Source organism: Rhinolophus sinicus, chromosome 10 (assembly GCF_057876585.1).
Source record: "Rhinolophus sinicus isolate RSI-liver-muscle chromosome 10, RSI-T2T, whole genome shotgun sequence".
Taxonomy (NCBI): Eukaryota; Metazoa; Chordata; class Mammalia; order Chiroptera; family Rhinolophidae; genus Rhinolophus; species Rhinolophus sinicus.
In genome coordinates this window covers 15,966,132-15,984,794 of record NC_142510.1, presented here as the reverse complement: position 1 = coordinate 15,984,794, position 18,663 = coordinate 15,966,132, and the positions used below count along the sequence as shown (strand labels likewise).

The window sequence follows — 18,663 nt, the reverse complement described above, 5'->3', positions numbered from 1 at the left end:
CCTGCGGGGGGGCGGGGGGGGGCTCCTGAGCACACCCTAACTGAACTGAGTCTCATGGACCCGCCCAGGGGCCAGGCAGCATGTTGCCCCCTTCCTCAACCCTGGGGGTGACTGGGCCCATAGGAGAATTGCCTCTGGAGCCTTCCACAGCCCCTTCCACTGCCCAGCCTTAGAGGGTGGACACGCCAGTACTTCCTGGTAGTGGGCACGAGGGCCCCTCTCTGGGGCACACTTGAGCTCTGACACCTGAGTGGGAAACAGCCTAATGAGGACAGGACTTTTGAACTTTGAATAAAGCTTTGAAAGGCCTTTTTTCAATGCTGGCAGAAACTCTTGGAGAGACGCTGTTTCCAGAAGAAGGTCCCTTTATTAGAAGTGGAGCTCGGTGGGGCCTGACAGGCCAAGCCGGGTCTGTCCCCTCTCCCTCTCCCACCCCGGTAAGTGGGCATCCAGTGCTGGAGACAGTACTCAGCTGGAGAGATAACGGAGGCCTGGCACCGACAGGGCCTTCTTCCCATCTGGAACTTGGCCCGAGAACACAGGTTCTCGGGCCCTGGAGGCCTCAGCTTTGTTAAAATGAAAACCCAGTTCCAGGTGGAGTGGCACCACTTCCCCAGCATGGGGTGTCGTGGGCTGGGGGCCCCTTTCCTCTGCTGCCAAGTGCAATTCGGTTCCCCATGTTGGGCTGTAAGCTTGACCAGCCCAGCAGGTCTGGCCCATTCCAGCTTCCGGGGTAACTCTAGAAATGGGGGAGAGGAACCCTACTTTTGCTCTGCCTTAAGCTCCTCGTGAGACTGGCTAACAGCCTCACCCGCTTGGACCACCACAACCAGGAGGAGCCAGGGCACTGCTCACGGACATGGGTGTGTGGAGAGGTTCTAGAACCCTGTGGAACCTCTGGCCTCCTGTGCTGGCGAGTCCAGGTGAAGTGCAGGCTGTCTGTGGGTCCCGAGTCCCAGCTCCATGCGGGTTCCTGTGCGTCCTCACTGCTCACCCAGCATTTTGGGGTGACTTCCTTCCTGGAGACCTGGCACAGCCTCCCCTGGCTGCCGTGGGCCCTCCTACCACCTGATGCTGAGGCCGGAGCTGGCTTTCTCTACTGCGTGGTAGCTCGTGTGCAGTAAGCGGTCAGCCTGCGTGGAGCCCTCGCCGTGCAGCCAGTGCCCGTACAGCTCCTGGACGCCAGGCACGTCCTCTGGAGCCTCTGTCCTGACCATGCCGTACAGCCTCTCAACGTCCTGGAGAAGCTGCTTGTCGGGCGCATCAGGGGCCTTGAGCTGGCCTCCCCCGTTCAGGCAACCTGGGGCAGAGCAGGATGAGCAAGGGCGAGGGCACAGTCACGGGGGTGTTCACACGCCAGGGGTAAAGGCCCCACTCCAGCCCCTCCTGCCCTGTGGGATGCTGCCTGCAGCAGTGGTGCCAGAAGGGCCCCCGTGCAGCCTGCAGGGGGCCTGCGCAGCTACCTGCGGGGCAGGCCATGACCTCCACATAATGGTATGGGCAGCGCCCTCGCTTGAGCTTCTGCACCAGGTTCTGGATGTTGCGGAAACCGTAAGCCACGGCGAAGTGCAGCAGGACTCGGCCCTCACTCTCCAGCATCACCTCCTGGAAATCCTTGTTCCTGGAGGCGGGAAGAGACCGCATGTCCCCATTCCCACAGATGCGGTTGCCAACCTCACCTGCTCCCGGTGGGGGACAGTGATGGAGGGGGACGACAGAAAGCTTACTCCACGAGTCGCCAGGTGACCCCACCCCCAGCCTCGGTTTCCTGATCTGTAGAATGGGAACACACTTCCCAGGATGGCCATGCGGTGTGATATCAGACACAAAGCACCACCCTCCCTCTGTGGGATGGGATGTCCCGTCAGGACACATCCTGTGCTGGACACGCCACCCTGTCACCACCAGCTTCCGGGGGCTGTGGACTGCCGTGGTGTGGGCAGGGGATACTGACCCCTACAATGGGGAAACCAAGGCCCAGAGAGCTGTGGCCCATTTACGTGAGCTGGAGGCGAGGGCCAGCTCCTGCCATATGCCGCAGGGTCTGTGCCAAACCCAGCTCACCATCTTCCACGGAGCCCACCTCAGCGAGGGGACCTAGGGCCAAGACGGCCCCGACTGCAGCCCTTGCCACTGACCTCAGAGGTTTGTAGGTGATCTCATCCACGTGGATTCCAAAGAGCTCCCGGGCTGCATGCCGGAACACGTGCTCCAGGTAGCCCCCCGAGCCCCCACCTCGATGGCTGATGGGCTCCTGGGCAGACACGCTGCTGCACCTGGGGAGGAGGGCAAGGCCTCAGAGGGCTGCTGTCTGCCCAGGCTTCCGGGTGACTTCCATCTCTCATGGTTGAGGGGTTTGCTTTCTTAGTGGGAACAAGTCGTGGACTCCTGGGGGCTTTGTTGGTGTCAGGAGGTCTCTCGCGGGGTGGGGGGAGCACTGTCCCCTCCATCGAGACACCTATTCTGGGAGCTCAGACCTGTATCAAGTTAGGGTCAGCTCTGATGACCACCAGTTAACTGTCCACTGGCCATCTCATGAACTGGACCACCTCTGTGGACTCCGAGACAGACATCGGGCCAGGCACAGAACCAACCAGAAGGAAGCCATGGTGGGAAGAGGAAGGAAGGGACACTGCCCGCTGCCACTGTCCTTCTGCTGCCTCCCAGGACACCTGCAACCCCTAATGTGGACAGCGCTCCAACACTGGATGTATGTTTGTCCCTTCTACGACGGCAGGTGGCGACTTACAGACTATCCAGGGGGGCTGGCTCCAGTTCCGATAGCGAGACCCCTTCTTCTTCCAGCAATTTTAAGACTTCTCCTACGATGGAACCACAGCACAGAGCTTATCAGTAAAAACACAGAACACCAAGGAACACCCATCATTGGTTTCCCTAGCAACCTGTAATTTGGCACACGGGGCCTGGGTGTCCACCCCCTGGCTTGTGGGTGGAGGGTGAACCCGGCCACAGGGGTGAGGGCGGGGACTCCATTTCTGAAGACCCTCAGGAGAGCCGCCCGGCTGCCCCAGGAGGGCACCCACCCTCCCAGTGAGGTGGTGGGGCTCGCACATGCCAGCCCCTGGGCACTCCCCCAGCAGTGCGCCTGTCACATCTGGGCACGTGTTTGTGCAGGGAGACCTTCCCCTGACTGTCCAGGTGCCCAGGCGTTCATTTTCCTGTCTTTTAAGCATTTGGAGACTCTGTGCGGCTGCTCAACTCAGAAATGGGGTGACCCACTGCGCCAGGGTGGCGGACAAGCCTCTCCAGCCTTCTTGTGCAGACTGTTTTAGAACAAACACTGAGGGACTCGTCTGCTACAGGTCCCTGAGACGATGGGACAGCTGCACACGCTGACCTGGCTCTGAGGGAAGGTCCCTGCCTCCTGCCAGGCCCTGGGGCTCCCTGCACAGGGGATGGCAGCTCCAGCAGAGCCTGTGGGCAGGACCTGGGTGATGCCAGCCTATGCCCTGGGCTTGAGGACCACACCAGGAGGTGTGGGGGCTCAGGGTGGCGGGACCCAAACCTGTCGTGACAACACAATCCACGTCGCGTGTCTGGTGCTCCTGGCTGAAAAAGTCGGGTCTGGACGCTTCCAGCTTTTTGTCGTAGCAGGGCATCACTGTCACGTGGTAGATCTTGTCAGGGGTCACACACTGCACGGAGAGACATGGAAACATGGAGTCACTGCCGTACCCCAGCAGTAAAGGGGTCCTGTTAGGGGGAGGTGGGGTGATATCGCAACACGGTGGCCAGGGCACGACCACGCCCTGCAGGCCTTGGGTCCTCTTTCAAGACAGTGACACGGAATCATTCATGGCTGGGCGGTCCCCGTTACCTGCTGCCGGGCAAAGAAGTCCTTGACCAGGGAGCCCATGACCTGCTGTGGGGACCGGGCTGTGCTGACGTAGGGGAGGATGCTGTTCCCGTGGGTCTTCTCGGCATAGCAGATCCAGCCTGTGCCGACACAGATCAAAGGAAGAGGCTCGGAAGCCGCCTCTCACCAGCTTGGCAGCGACATGACATTCTGGGGGTGGACCCGCTTGTACAAGGAGTGCCATCCCATTAAAGAATGTCACCATCACATGTTTCTAGCATCCACAGGAAGTGACTACAGGTGAATCTCAGGGCAGCGCCTGCGTCTCTAGCCTGTTCCAGCTGAGCGCTCAGCCCCCCCACCACCCATTCCCACTACCCACGTCGAGCTGATCTCATGTCTGCAGTGTGAGCGCACCTGGGCAGGCGGAAGTCAGCACAGGCAAGGCCTGTTTGGAGTCGGCCTGTGCCCGGAATCGCCGCACGAACTCTCGCTGGCTCTCCAGGAGACTGAAGTTCCTTGAGAAGGCGGTATCGAACACATAGTGCGCCCCTGCAAGGCAAGCACGGCTCTGAGCCCCACAGACCATGGCCGCAGTGGAAGGCAATGCCAGCCAGGCTCCCAAGAACAGGGGCTCTGCCTCCCACAGTGGCCACAGGAAGCGTGCAGTTCTGGGGTCACAGGATGCGCTGGGGTTGTGGATGGCCTATGTTGCCACCTGGGCAGCTTGCATGTGACCACCAGCTTCTTTTGTCTGCATCCAGCAGCTCCCATGGTGCCCAGGACATCGGCCTGCCCCCGGCTCACCCCACATCCTCCCAGCCCCACTCCCGGCACACAGCATGTGGCCATTTGCTCTGAGCCAGACCCAGCACAGACCTGGGAAATGTGTCTTGATAATAGTCATTCAAAAACAACACAAAGAGTGGGTGAATTATAGACCCGGGGGAGTGCAATGTCAGGATTCAGATGGTTTGCTCTTAAAAGGCACTGCTCTCAATCCTTAAGCAAAAACTTCAAGCTGAAGTCAAACTCAGAATAGAGTTCCGGATGTGTTTAAGTTTAGTGACTCGGAGGCGTGAAGAGCCCCCGCCCCGCCACCAACGCCCCTCTGTTCCAAGCTATCACGCGCAGCACCCAAGGTTCCCCGCCTACCTAGTTTTTTAAAGAATGCAGTTAACTTCCTGGCAGTATCTGTAGGATTCAGCTGAAATCTCACAGCCAGCGATGCTCTGGATTGGGGTGAGACCGAAATGACAATCAGCCTCTGCTGACCAGGCGCCAGTGTCTGCAAAACAAGGACCACACCGCTCACGTGGCACATTTTATAGAGACCCCCGGTGGGCTAGACCTGGTGGGAGCAGCCCTCGCTCTGTCAGGGTGTGTCATTGTTATATACATAGAACCCAAAGCGTAGGGCCTGATACTTCATTGTCGAAATATGGACAAGTGAGTCTCCGAGATGCCACTGACAAGACTTAAAAATGTGGAGGTCCCTAGAGACACAGGGCAAAAGTCACCGGGAGAGGAGCTGCCCTTGACAGCATGAATGAACGAAGGACGCTGGGGCTCATGTTGGGTTACAGCAGTCTCAGAGGCCACCCACCACTTACCTTATTGGCATCTAGAACCTTCCGTAGCTCCTCGTGGCTCTGCTGAGTGATAAGCACAGTCTCGGCTGAGGTGACACAGCCACTGCACGCCAGGCAGTCATCCAGTGAGATCTTGGCCTTCTCTAGCTTCCGTGTCCCTCCGTCCTAGAAGCACGAGAACCCAGTAAGCAAAGGGCCTCTCTGCACGAGGACACAGAACGCTCAGGATAAGGACACTTTGATTCTCACTCACAACACCAATAACCAACACGGTAGCTGGCTGGCTTTATAGGCCACTAAGTGTTTAAGTTATTTACTACAGAAATACTTGTACGTGTTCTACATTTAAATAGCACCATCAAGTTCTAACTTGGGTAAAAACTCGGCTGGAGGCTTGTGACTCTCCACAGAGGTCCCGGAGAGGTCACAATCGTGGGGCTGTGAGGGCAGGAAAATTCCAAAGGCCAGGCTCTAAAAGGAGGAGGAAGAGAAAGGCAAGGGCGAGGATGAAGGAAGGAGAGGGACAGGTGAGGACAGAGGGAGGAGATGGTGGAGCCTGTGCCCCCTGGGCTTTGCCCGCTTAGCTCCAGCACCCACAGGAGTTGGGAGAGATGCAATAAGCAGCAACAAGTCAGCAACAAGGCCAAACAGACACAGAACTTGGTGTACAAGTCGAGCCTCCAGGCTGACACTCAGCGACTCTTCTTAGATACAGATGCTTCTAGCCGAGCCCCTTCACTCCCTCTGCAAACGCAGGACTGGTCTGAGCCAAGGCCAGGTGAGCTGCAGGGGCTGAGAATACGACCAGAGGGCCGAGGAGACGAGAACTCCCTTCCAGCTAACCTCACTAGGCCTGCGCTTTGCACCAAAGCCACCATCTGAGCTCCAGGTGGACTTTTAGAGTCCGATTGGCCTAAAGGCCTGGGATGCAATGCTGTATCAAACAATAGTCTGATGAGCTTCCCAACTTCCCTCCAAATCAAGCACTGCTGCTCTGGACAGTGGAGCACACTGGCATCCCAACCTTGATGGGTCCCTTCATTTGTGGGACCTGTCCTGAGGTGTCCCTTCCTTAAAAAGGACCTGGTCCCCATGCTGCGCCAGGCTCAGGCGGGAGCCCTGATGTGCTGCTGGCTCCCCATCCTGCACCAAGTGAATAGTCGGCTTTCTCCCTGTAAATCGTTATTTGCTGTCCATCCCCACCAGGAGTCTCCCTGGGGCTCCTCTTCCTCCTTGGAAGGGGTTCCTGGGCTGGATGCACCCAGTGCCTGCGGTCCAAGGGCTGGCACAGACGTTCTTGAGAGTCCAAACGGCAGACGGGCAGAGTGAATTTAACACCGTTAGACCAGGAACTTATCATTGCTTAATTATACAAGAAGTATCTGTTCACTAAGAAGAACAAGGGGTCTGAAATGGAAAATCTTACGTAATTAGAACACACAGAGAGACAGAGAGACAGAGGGAGGGAGAGGAAGATGGGAACCACCATCTCCGCAAAAGGAGTCCCCAGTACAGAACAAATCAAGCTCCATGTTCAGCCTGTGTCTGCTGCGGCCCCCCTGCCATCCCTGCTCTCTCAGGCGCCCTGACTGTCAGAGAACTGGACCTGTGAAAAAGGACTGGTGAGCTGTGGGAGGGCTCATGGTCACTGCACTCATGATTGGGTGGAGCGGTGGGACGTGTCTCAGATCATCCAAGCTTGAACCTACCTGACTGACTTGGAAGTAACTCCCGTCATCTTCAATGTGGATCTTGGCCACTCCGCTTCCCAGCGTCTTATCCACCTTTATGGGCTTGATGCATTCCTGTACCAGAAGAGACCCCAAACCTGGCCTGAGTGGACAGAGGCTCCTGAAGAAGAGGGGTGGTCTGCTGGCGCACCAGGCACACGTTTGAACACCCTGCTGGCATTGAGGGTCACGCTGCAGGTCATAGTCAGATGAAGGTGGTGCTAACCAGGCCTACATGCTGGCCTGTCAACAGACATGGCCAACTCTGACCTTTATCCTTCTCAGAGTAAACTAGGAATGTGGCCACTCTGGGAGAGCCAGTGGCCAGTGTTACATTGGCTATTGACAGCAAGCCAAGGAGTGGGCAGGAACGCATTGCTTGGAGGTCACCTTCCTGCCCAGTGTCCCAGAAAAAAGTTCATTCCTCTCCCTTCCTCCCTGAGTTCTTGCCGTCTGCCTCCTCACCACTAGGAGAACCTTATTGGCCGTGGCCTTCCCAAACATGATCATTTTGAGAAAGGCGGGGCTGAGGTCTGTCTGAGCTCACCCCTGCGTGGGGGTGGGGGTGCCCCCCATCCGGGGACTCAGCTATGACCCTCCCAGCCCTGAGCCTGCACAGCTGGTGGCAACTGATAGGCAGGTACTGGATAAGGGCAAGGCTGTCTGTCAAGTGTAGCTGTCCTGTCCCCTTTAGGGACAAGCTCCGTCCCCTTCCCAGAGTGCCCTCCGATGACGACCACACACCCTGACATTTACTGGGCAGTCACTCGTGAGATTCTAGCGGTCCAGCTCCTTTGCTCTAGTAACTGGGGTGGGATATCCCACCTGTTTACAAAGAAGAAACTGTGGCTCGTAGGAGCTTGGCAGGAACTTCCTGGCCCCAATCCTGAGCCCACCTCCCCCCAGCTGGGTGACTCTGGTGGCAACTGCCTGGCACCCTCCGGCTTCCGTGTACCCATCTGTGAAGCGATAAACGGCACTCCCCTCACCCGGTCGCCCTGAGGGCAACGTGACAACCAGCTCCTACTTGCCTTATTGGGCTGTGTGGGAGGAGAGCCCCCGGGCCCAAACCCTTGGACTTGACCTTGGGCACAGTAACCCGGTGGGGGCACTGCCCTCCCTGGCTTCAGTTTCTTCGTCGGTGGAGAGACGTCTAGAGCGCCAGCGACCCCGGGGGCGCAGGCCGGGGTCCCTGGGTTCCGATCCCATTTCTCAGGGAGAGAAACTGAGCTGGAAGGGGATTCCCCCCCTACCGCGCAAGGCGACCGCCCACCCGAGCTAGCCCACCCGAGCTAGCCCACCTGAGACGGCCCGATGAAGTCATCTAGGTCCGTCAGCTGCAGCGCGCCGCTGAAGGGCGACGCCATTGCGGCCACACTGCCGCCGGACGCTGGGCTTGGGAGTCACCAAACGTCGCAAAATGATGGGTTGTTCCGCCACACTGCCGGAAAGCGCCCCCACGCGGCGCATGCGTGTCTGGCCCTGCGACCGAGTGTGTGGAGGGCGCGCGCCCCCTGCTGGCGGGCCCCGTCCCGCGGGGGAGCGGACCGAACTCCCGCTCTGGAGCTTCTTGGTCTCCTGGGCGCGGGCTCAGGGGCCGCGTGGACACGAGTGACATCACTCTCATTAACCCAGTGCTCACCTGTCGGCCAGGTGTGGCCCTGGGGTCCCCGCCCCGGGACCTCGCAGAGCAGCAGCCTTGCTTTACTCGGTTCCAGACGCAGCCCAAGACCCCAGAATGGCGCCGGGCACACAAAGGCAACAGTTTCTGCTGCAGAGTGAAGAAAATGAAAGGGACAGAGATAGGGAGCGGTCCTCACAACCCCCGAGCTCAGGGCAGAGCCTTGGGTTCTGGGAGGGAGCCCACGGAGCTCCTCTCACGCCCCACCACACCCTCTTTTATTTCGGAGACCAGCCTCAGAAAACTCCATTTTCCTATACGATTTTAAAACCTGAAACAGGACTGCTGCTGTCGGATTCAATTCTTGAACCGTTTATAAAACGTGTCAAGTCCAGATATACATTAAATTATCACTTTTTGTTGGGGCTTTTCAGAAAACTCCAGTGGTCGAGTCTGGCCGGTCCCTGGGCCTAGCTCTGTAGGTGCCCGGAAAGGCTCAGCCCCAGAGCATATGCAGTAATCCCACGTGCCCGAGAGCACAGCCCAGCCGGGAGCCTGCCCTTCTTGGGGTTCCCAGACATGGACTCCCACACCCACACCTGCGTGAGGGTTTACTGCGTGGTCCAGGGACCTGAGACCACCCGCTGGTGCCACCTACTCAAGCCCCTGAAGCTGCACCTCTTGGCTGCAAGGACAGGATCTTCTTTCCCAGCAGCTGCCCCAGGTAGGCTTCCCGGCCGCACCTGTCCCCCGTCCTGGCCATGCCAGACCAAGGTCTGAGACGTGATGCGTGAAATCTGAACAGTCCCACTATTTATAACGAAATGAGCACAAGATAAACAGCTTCACTGCAATGCCTCAGAGTAGGTTTGCTAAAAATTTGTGAGAGTAACAAGTGCTGTTGGGATTGGGGGCAGGATAAGGGTCAGTTAGGTTGGGGTGATGAAGAGAATTTATAGTGGAGGGGGCTTTGGCTGAGGCTGGGGGGCAAAGGATGGTCCCCATTTTGGGGGCATGGGGGAGGGTTCTCCCAATACTGGAAGGAGGGTGTTTGACATATAGATATGCAGGACAGGTTTCAATCTGTCCCCCCTCTTTCTTCCACCGCCCCTGCCCCCACTCCTGTTCAAGCTGTTGTTTCTCAGCCTAGTTGTGTAGGACACAGCTCCCTGGCCCATGCTGGTGTTATGAGACTTGCCTTGCGCTCCCCCCGGCTGAGACGGTCGGCCACTCACAGCAGCTCACGGCAGCTCTTGCCAGCTGCCAGGCACTCACAGCAGCACATGGTAGCCCATGGCTGCACACAGCAGCCTGTGGCAGCACTCAGCAGCACACGGCAGCTCACGCCAACCTCCAGCTGCTCTCAGCAGCCCAGCTCCAGGGAGAGCCGTTGTTCACAATCTTAGCTGTAGAGGCCGCAGCTCACTGGCCCATGTGAGAATCGAACCTGTGACCGCGGCTTAGGAACACCGCGTTCCAACCACCTGAGCCACCGGGCCGGCCCAGGTTTCAGTTTTTAAATGGGAAAATTGTATGCTATGTGTGAACTGATATCTCAGTAAAACTATTTATAAAACGAGGGGGCTAGAGGCTGCCGCTCAACCTGGCTGCCCCAAGGTGGCCCCGAGAGGCCAGGCAGTAAAGTACGTCTAGGTCTGCCCAGGTTTGAACCATTGGTCCTGTGGTCCCTGTAGGAGTGCCTGGGTGACTATGTCCCTAGAGACCCTTGGGCTCTAGTGCCAACATGATGCCTCACCTCCGGTGTGTCTGCTCTCATATTTTGCAAATTGTTTCATCATCATCATTAGCAAGTATTTACCGTGCACGTCCCATGTGCAATACCAGAGTTTGCACATGTATGTGTGTGGGAGCAACTCGTGGGTCAGCTGAGGACATGTGGAGGGGCCATGGGTCCTGTGGCCCGGCTGGCTGGCCTGTGCAGCTGCTGTGACACCGTGACTGTGTGTGTGCACCCCTTTCCCTGAGCTGGAATAGGTGCGAAACTTAGCCTCTGCTCTAGATGTGCCCACAGGACCCCCTTTGCCCAAAGCCGATCACCTGATCATTGGATGGGAGCAGGCATGGTTTCCGAGTTTGTAGGGTTGCCTGTCTCCTCCCGCGGGTGGGTGTCAGTTTTAGCCTCTGAAGGATTGGCCTTGCGTTAGTGTCTTGCGGCTGCTGTAACAAAGGACCACACACTGCATGCGGGTTTAAAACAACAGAAATTTATTCTCTCAGTTCTGGAGACCATTAGTCAGAAATCAAGGTGGACACAGGCTTGTGTCCCCTCCTACAGCTCTGGGGGAGGACCCTTCTGCCGTGTCCAGTCTGGGGGGCTCCAGGTGGTCCTAGGCTTGGGGCAGCATCCCTCCAGCCTCTGCCTCCATGGTCACATGACTCCTGTGTATCTTCTGTCTCTTCTCTTCTAAGGACACTTGTTATTGGATTTAGGGCCCACTGTAATCCAGGATGATCTCATCTAGAGATCCTTAGTTATAGCTGCAAAAATTCTTTTTCCAAATAAGGTTCCATTCACAGGTTCTGGTTGAACATACCATTGGGGGTTAGGGGTTGCCACCAGTCAGCCCACCACAGCCACATGTCCCGGTTTCTGTGGGACCCTCAGGCGTCAGAGGACCGGTGCATAATGGGATTTGTCTCACCAGGTTGTACCCACCTACCCAGGGGATGGGCCCGCCCTCGGGGGACAGGTGGGGTGGAGGGGACACAGCCTGGGACACGCCCAGGCTGAGAGCCTCATGGGCTGTGCTGCAGAGCCGGGCAGCACAGCGGGTGTCTGTGCAGGGCAGTCAGCCTGTGTGCAGTGGGACTGAAACAACCCAGGGTGGGGACAAGTCAAAGGTATTTTGTCTTTTCCAAAGTAAATGAAATGTTTCCTAAACATGTGATTTCAAAATGGTTATTGAATTCTCCAATGTATTGAGGGTTAAGGCCCCCAAAGAAATTGGACAGAAGTGGGGTTCGCTCCTCCCTGCCCCGCATGGCTGACATGCCTCCCTGGTTCCGTCCACAAGACCCACCAAGACAACCGTGTGAGGCAGGGCGGGGTGGGGAGGGGCGGCCAGCGACCACAGGGGAGGGGGCTTCCTGCTGCTGCCCCCAGCACTGCGGGATCACCTCCTGAGAGCTGCACATACTAAGTTTGGGGGCCCAGGAACTGCCAGGTGGGAGGAGTGGGGTGGGGGCTGGATCCACAAGCCCCTGCCTGGTCATGGAACAAAGGATGGGTTTCCCAGTGGCCTGGCTCAGGCAACCATCTGCGTACAGGGCCGGCCTCTTATCCAACCAAGTGGCTCTGGCCTTCCGCCCCCGCCCCCATGCTGTTTGTAAACCAGGGATTATTTAGTTTGTTTGTGTGGACAGCCAGCTCGGCTTCTCCTTACCATGTAGGGGTCTTCATGCTTGGAAGGTTCTGGATTGATCAGTCTGATCCCTGCCAGTCATGGGTGCCTCTCCCTGTCTGGGTGGACCGTCTCCAAGCCTGTCCCTACAGACCCTTCCCCACCTCTCCGAGGGTTCTCCAGGCCCTGAGTGCTGGGGTGCAGGGGGAGGGGTGAGAAAGGGCCCCCACGTGTGTGCGTTCTGGTGCCTGCTCCTCAGAATTTGAGAGAGAAAGCAGTCTTTTGTAGGAAAACAGTCACTGGTGGCTATTTGGCCCCGAGCCCCACGGGGCATCCTGGGACTTGCAGAAGCAAGACTTGCATCCCTGGGTTGGTGTTTTATGTGTTGAAGGGAATTACTGAGGGCAATGAGCACATCATTAGTGCCGTAATCAACACGCGGCACCTTCCCACAGGGGCCGCCACATCTTGTCAACAGGTGTGATGTGGCAGCAGTCCTGGGAGGCCGGGCCCAGGGCACAATTAGCCACTAATGAGGAGGTCTGCTGTGACTGCTGCTCCAAAGGCACCAGGCCAGGGTCTGGGTGAGGAGGAGGGTCAGAAAGGGCTCTGGGGACCCTTCAGGGGTCCTCCCGCTGCTCCAGTCCCGGTGGGGCTGCAGGAAGCAGCAGAAAGAGCTGGTCATGGAGCGGGCCTCGCTATGCAGTAGAACACCTGAGATCCTTGGAAGGACAGGTACACTGCACACCTGGCCACAGGCATGCAAGGTTGGCCCTGCCCCAGCCCCTGGAGGCTCGACTAGGGGAGCCAGAGGCCACAAGTCTGTGGGGACAGTGGACCAAGCAGCACCAACGGGCAGGCGGAGAGGAGAAGCCCCCTCCTTGGTCTGACCATGTGCTGGAGGGAGAGAGCCAGGAGGGCATGGGGGCACAGCAGTTCCACCCTCTGTCACTGGGCATCCAGGCTGCCTGCTCTGCTTTCTTGGGAGAGCGGCATGAGGCTGGTCAGGCCCAAGCACCAGTTGCAAAGCAGCAGGCTCGTGCAGGGCGACTCTCCGCAGGGGGCCTGCTAACCTTCCTGTCTGGGGTGCGTGGCAGCCGGTTTGCAGCTGGTATTCTGCGTGTCCCCTCGCCTGCCGTGTTAGAGCGTCATGGCCATGGCCGCCACATTAGAGCACCATGGCCAGGGGCCCCTGAAGTGGCTCCGCACTCGTACTTTGTACTCAGCCCCTCACGTCATCAAGGGGGCCATCTGGGCATCTGGGAAGCATGTGCCTTGTGGCATAGCAGTGGGTGGCTGGGTGGGACGGGGGATCCCTTGGGAGCCCCCAGCTCCAGGGCCTGGGAGCCACGCAGCCACTGGCAGCCCGGCTGGTTTTCTCTGTATATTTTTACTGGTTTGTGAAAGTCAGGCCTGGCCTGCTGACCGTGGGAGAGTCACCCCGGAAACTGCATTTGGGCCCCCAGCAGTCCAGCCTGGGGAGCTCGCCATTTGTGAGATTGTGGGCGCTCCCCCAGAGACCCCACCCCAGCCTCCCTTCGCTCTACCCCTGACAGTCTCCTTTGGGGCTGGCCCCCAACACCCAGCTCAGCTACAGCAGCTGGGAGTAGGGGGTCCCCTGCACCCTGCATAAGAGGAGGTGTTTCTCATGCGGGGGCTCTGGCATCTCTAGAGGAGGCAGCCACGGCCTTGGTGTGGGCGGGGGGAGTAGGAAGCCACTGTGTGTGCCGGGGGTCGTGTCCTCCTCCGCTCCGGCCCCAAATTCACTGAGATCCTGGATCTCTCTGTCTCTGGCCTCAGTTTCCCTTCTGTGGTGGGCGTGGAGTTGGTGACCTGGGGCCACCCCCGCCCGGGCAGTTCTGACGCACCTCCAGTGTCAGCCCTGGGGTCTTCGGCACCCTAACCTGGGCTGCTGCTCCCAGAGGCCACCCTGACCGCAGGAGGTGGTCAAGGTGGGACAGGCGTGTGTGTGTGTGTGTGTGTGTGTGTGTGTGTGTGTGTGTGTGAGTGACATGAATTCTTGGAGGTGGGAGCGTGCTGGGAGCCAGAAGACACTGGAGAAGCAAACTTACCCTCTCACGGCCACCAGGGCCAGTCTGGGCCAAGGCCTGGGCACCTGGAATTTGTCCTGGGGAGTGATAAGGTCATCATAGACATCAAGGGGCTTAAGAAGGACCAGCCACATCGGGTTGTAGTGCCAGGCAGGCCCCGGCCAAGCCTGGGGTCATGGGGAGACGGGCTGGGCGGGCCACCCCAGGTGCCTTGGCCAAAGCAGCCTCAGACCGCCCCAGACGCCGGGGGCCAGTCCCGAGCCCACTGGGCTGCTCCGTGGGGCGCTAGTCCAGGCCTGGCCATGTACAGCTCCAGGTAATGGTGCCTGAGGAAACGGGGAAGGCGGCCAGCTGGGCTGGCACGAATCTATCCAGGACCTGGGCCTGGGGGCAGGTACTGCCCCATCAGCCTGGCCCCCCCACCCTGACGCCTGGCATCTGTGCTCCCAGTAGCCACCTGTCCCACCCCAAGGCACCCACTCCCGCGAATTCCCCCTCCCTTCTCTGTCCCCTCCCCTAGCTGTCTCCTCCCGTTGCTCACACCACTGAGCCTCAGGTGCCAGGGCAGCAGGTGCGTGGTTGGCGAAGACGCTGTTTCCCAGGCCCGCATCCAGCCACAGTGGGGAGTTTGTGCCCCTGCTCACGGGGACATGTGTGAGAGTGAGGGCACTCAGGGGCCTTCTCCGCCCACATGTGGTTCACACCCGTCGGGGCCCAAACCTGGGCCCTAGGGCGGGGCCTTCTGGGTCCAAGCCTGACTTCTGATCCTAACGAGGACTGCCCCTGAGCCCGGCCCATCTGCTGCTCCCAGCGACGGTGGTGGGATGGGGGGTCGGGCTTAGGGTGGCCCTGCCCGCTGCCCTCACCCCCAGATGCCTTGTAGGTCAGGAAGTTTCTGCAGCCCCTCACTCTGAGGTCAGGGCACGTGGGTGGGGTCATCACACAGGCACCCCCAGGCCTAGCACCAGAGCCGCCCTCCCATCCCTGCCAACTCCTTCGTCTGCGAGAAGGTGTCACAGATATCCGCTGGGATCCTGCCAGGATGGCGCTTTCCACAGGCAGCAGGAAGGGCCGCAGGCAAGCATAGAACTAGAGCAAGATGTCCTGGTGGTGCTGCCTGGGAGCCAGGCCCAGGGCGTGGGGACAGGTCCAGGAGGAGGCCGCTGGGGCAGCTCTGGGCAGCTGGGCCTGTGGAACAGGGGTCAGCTGGGCGAATGGCAACCCTCCCTGCCCACCCCAGAATCAGGCCAGCCACTCACGCACCAGCGAGCCTGGGAGACAGGCCAGGGCATTGGGGAGCATCGGGGTGGGGCAGCCCCTCCTGGGGTAGCGCATCTGGATGCACAGCCTGTGCAGCCAGCTGGGTTGGGGGCAGCCCCATGATGGTGCCCATTCCCTGACACTGCCACGCCATGTTGCGGGGGGTTCCGGGGCCCCGGATCCAGCTGTGCATGAGCTTCCTCGGCTCCTCTGAGAAGGTACGGAAGGCCACGTCCAGGACAGCCATGTTGAGGGGATGGTTGGATGAGGGTTCAGGAGGCCAGGGGCCACCCCAGCATCAGGGGTTCTGCGGGGACGCTCACAGACTCCAATGGGCCCAGGTCTTGGGCAGCGGCAGCAGCAGGCAGGTGGGCACGCAGGCTGCAGGGCTGCTTCTGGCTGGCCTGTGTCCACCCTGGGTCCTAGCCCACAACCCCTATCCTGGAACCTGGCCTGGGTCCCCCACCCTTGGATGAAGGAGTCCCAGCTCTGCGCATAGCCCCACACCTGTTGGGGGGTAGGGGGTATGCACATGGTTTCCAGCTGGGAGCAGTTGTGAACAGGGCAGGGGTCACAGAGGCCAGGAAGAGGGTCAGCAGCCCTCAGAACCTGCCCCTGAGGTCATCGGTGGCCAAGGTGAGGTGGAATCTGGCACCATCAATGGAACACAGCCTCCAGGATGATGGTGCACCCTTCTGGAAGGAGGGGAGAGGGGCTAACTTCCCAGAGTCAGTAAGACTGGGCCAACCAAGGAAGGCCTCCTGGAAGAGGCAATCTGGAACAGAGACCTGTCATGAGACCCAATGACAGGTCTGTTCCAGGCTCCAGGCCTGGACTCTGGTCTCCTTTTCTATTTTGCCCACATTGGGGGACAGATTTTTTTTTCAGAAATCAGAGCAGGAACCAATCTATTGAGTTCAGGGCACAGCTCCTGTCATCTGGGAACACAGTCCTGCGAGGGGAGCTGGCTGGCTGCACTAGGCCTCACAGAGAATATCACATTATGCGTCCACATCAGCAATCCAACCAGCAAAGCCAGAAGTGACTATTTATTTAACTTCTTAGATGTGACTGGAAGTATCCTGATGAGGAACAGGTTTAGCCATGTGAAAATAAAAGAAAAAACGTTTAAAAAAATTGTGTAGAATAAACAAACCCAAAGTTGTTTTGTTCATTCAGAGTAAAATGACCAACAATAGCTTCAGGGCAGGTCCTTGAATCCCACAGGGAGCCTGACAGCGAGCAAGGTCAAATAGGGGTCCTGTGTGAGGGTGTGTAAGGGATGAGAGGTGAGCAAGAGGCCAGCTGTGCGCCTGAGTGCGTCCTGCAAAATGCCAAACCACGATCAGAAGGAAACTCACCTCCAGGTTGCAAAGTTGCCCGGATGGGAGGTGGGAACCAGGGCAACTGTCCGAATTTTCACCATTTCTTTAATGATCATCATTTACTTTTGCTTATTAAAAAAAAATAATAATAATTATCTAGGGCGGCCGGTGTGCTCAGTGGTTAGAGCACAGTGGTCATAACACCGAGGTCGCCAGTTCGATTCCCACATTGGGCCAGTGAGCTGCAGCCCCCACAACTAGATTGAAAGCAATGACTTGACATGGAGCTGATGGATCCTGGAAAGACACACTGTTCCCCAATATTCCCCAATAAAAGTTAAAAAAAAAAAATCTGTCATTGGATATATCTCTTCACACCATCATGAGCAACTATTATCCACCTTTTTAATTTTTTAAATCTTGTTTGAATCTGAATTTCTGTGGTTACTACAAAGGTTGAGTCTGTCCTCATGAACCACTAGCCAGTCAGTCTTCTTATGAGAATTTCCACTCATCTCCTTGGTCCCCTTTCTATCGGTTTCCTGTTTTCCTTGTTGATTTACAGTTTGTGTTCTCACCAAGCCCTGGGCACGTTTAGACCGTTCAGGGAGGCTGGGGTGGGGTCTCTGGGGGAGCGCCCACATGTCACAAACGGCGAGCTCCCCAGGCTGGACAGCTGGGGGCCCAAATGCACAGTTTCCGGGGTGACTCTCCCATGGGCAGCAGGCCCGGCCTGACTTTTACAAACCAGTAAAAATCTCTTCATTTGATACCTGCCTGTAGCTGCTAATTTGTCTGTTGAACAGGAGCCTTTAATTCGAATGATGTCAAATTGACCCACACTTGGCAGTGCAGTTTCTGTGTTGGTATCTCTCTCCGTTCCTCCAAGTCTTTCTCTGTCCGTGTAAGTTTCCTCTGTCATACAAACGTCTTTAATGAATTTAGTATCCAGCCTGTAGATGATGTCAGCTGGGGGTCTGCTTTATTTTTCATGGCACAGTGAGTCATATTTTCTAACACTGTCTGTCCCACAGATCTGTCCCTTGTCCCCATCATTGCTTTGTGGAACTATCCTTCGCATTTATGAGGTCCCCGTAGGCACACTGGTGTTGGTTTGCTTGATATCTCCGGTCTGTCCCTTTGTTCTTATCTTAATTACCGTGGCTTTGTCTTAATACCTGGGAGCTTGCTGCTGCTTTTTAGATCATAGATATTTATTCTCTTTATTTTCATTTTTTTAAATAGATTTTATTGGGGAATATTAGGGAACAGTGTGTTTTTTTCCAGGGCCCATCAGCTCCAAGGCGTTGTCCTTCAATCTAGTTGTGGAGGGTGCAGCTCAGCTTTGAGTCCAGTCGCCGTTTTCAATCTTAGTTGCAGGGGGCGCAGCCCACCATCCCATGCGGGAATTGGACCGGAAACCTTCTTGTTGAGAGCTCACTCTCTAACCAACTGAGCCATCTGGCTGCCCCTCTTTATTTTTTGGATGAATTTGTTGGGTTCCTGAAAAAAAAATCCTCCTAGAATTTTTAGTGGGGTTGAATTAAATTTATAGAATAATTTTAGGAGTACTGACCACTTTATCATGCTGGTTTGTCCATATAAAGGTATTCTGCACTATTATTATAGTTAGGTCAATTTCTAGAGACTTGGATTTCATTGATATTAGAAATGATATCTTTTCTATTAAATTTGTTACTGCTGCTGTCATTAAGAAATGCTATTGATGTTTCATCGTGGTAAAATATACATTGAATTTACCATTGTAATCATTTTTTGTTTTAGATTTTATTGGGGAAGGGGAACAGGACTTTATTGGGGAACAGTGTGTACTTCCAGGACTTTTTCCAAGTCAAGTTGTTGTCCTTTCAATCTTAGTTGTGGAGGATGCCGTTCAGCTTCAAG

At 57.1% G+C, this 18,663-nt stretch overlaps 2 protein-coding genes across 3 annotated transcripts in view; one reads left to right on the top strand and one right to left on the bottom strand.

Moving 5' to 3' along the window:
• LOC109460627 (mesothelin) overlaps positions 1 to 18,663 on the top strand; it is a 32,099-nt gene that overhangs the window by 2,964 nt on the left and 10,472 nt on the right. The window contains exon 1 of one of the 2 annotated variants that reach the window (XM_088801369.1): positions 8,713 to 9,484. The exons of the other annotated variant lie outside the window; for it this stretch is intronic. The gene's annotated coding sequence lies outside the window, so the exon portion shown is untranslated. Of the gene's footprint in view, positions 1 to 8,712; positions 9,485 to 18,663 lie in introns of those variants that run through there. 2 annotated transcript variants of the gene reach the window in all.
• Positions 348 to 8,591, bottom strand: CIAO3 (cytosolic iron-sulfur assembly component 3). Its single transcript, XM_019756203.3, has 11 exons — positions 8,441 to 8,591; positions 7,119 to 7,214; positions 5,431 to 5,574; positions 4,973 to 5,105; positions 4,235 to 4,369; positions 3,839 to 3,957; positions 3,527 to 3,656; positions 2,750 to 2,822; positions 2,139 to 2,276; positions 1,464 to 1,621; positions 348 to 1,300 (listed from the first exon to the last, which is right to left on the bottom strand). Exons 1-11 carry the CDS (start codon positions 8,504 to 8,506, stop codon positions 1,062 to 1,064), a joined length of 1,431 nt encoding a protein of 476 aa, XP_019611762.3. The 5' UTR covers positions 8,507 to 8,591; the 3' UTR covers positions 348 to 1,061.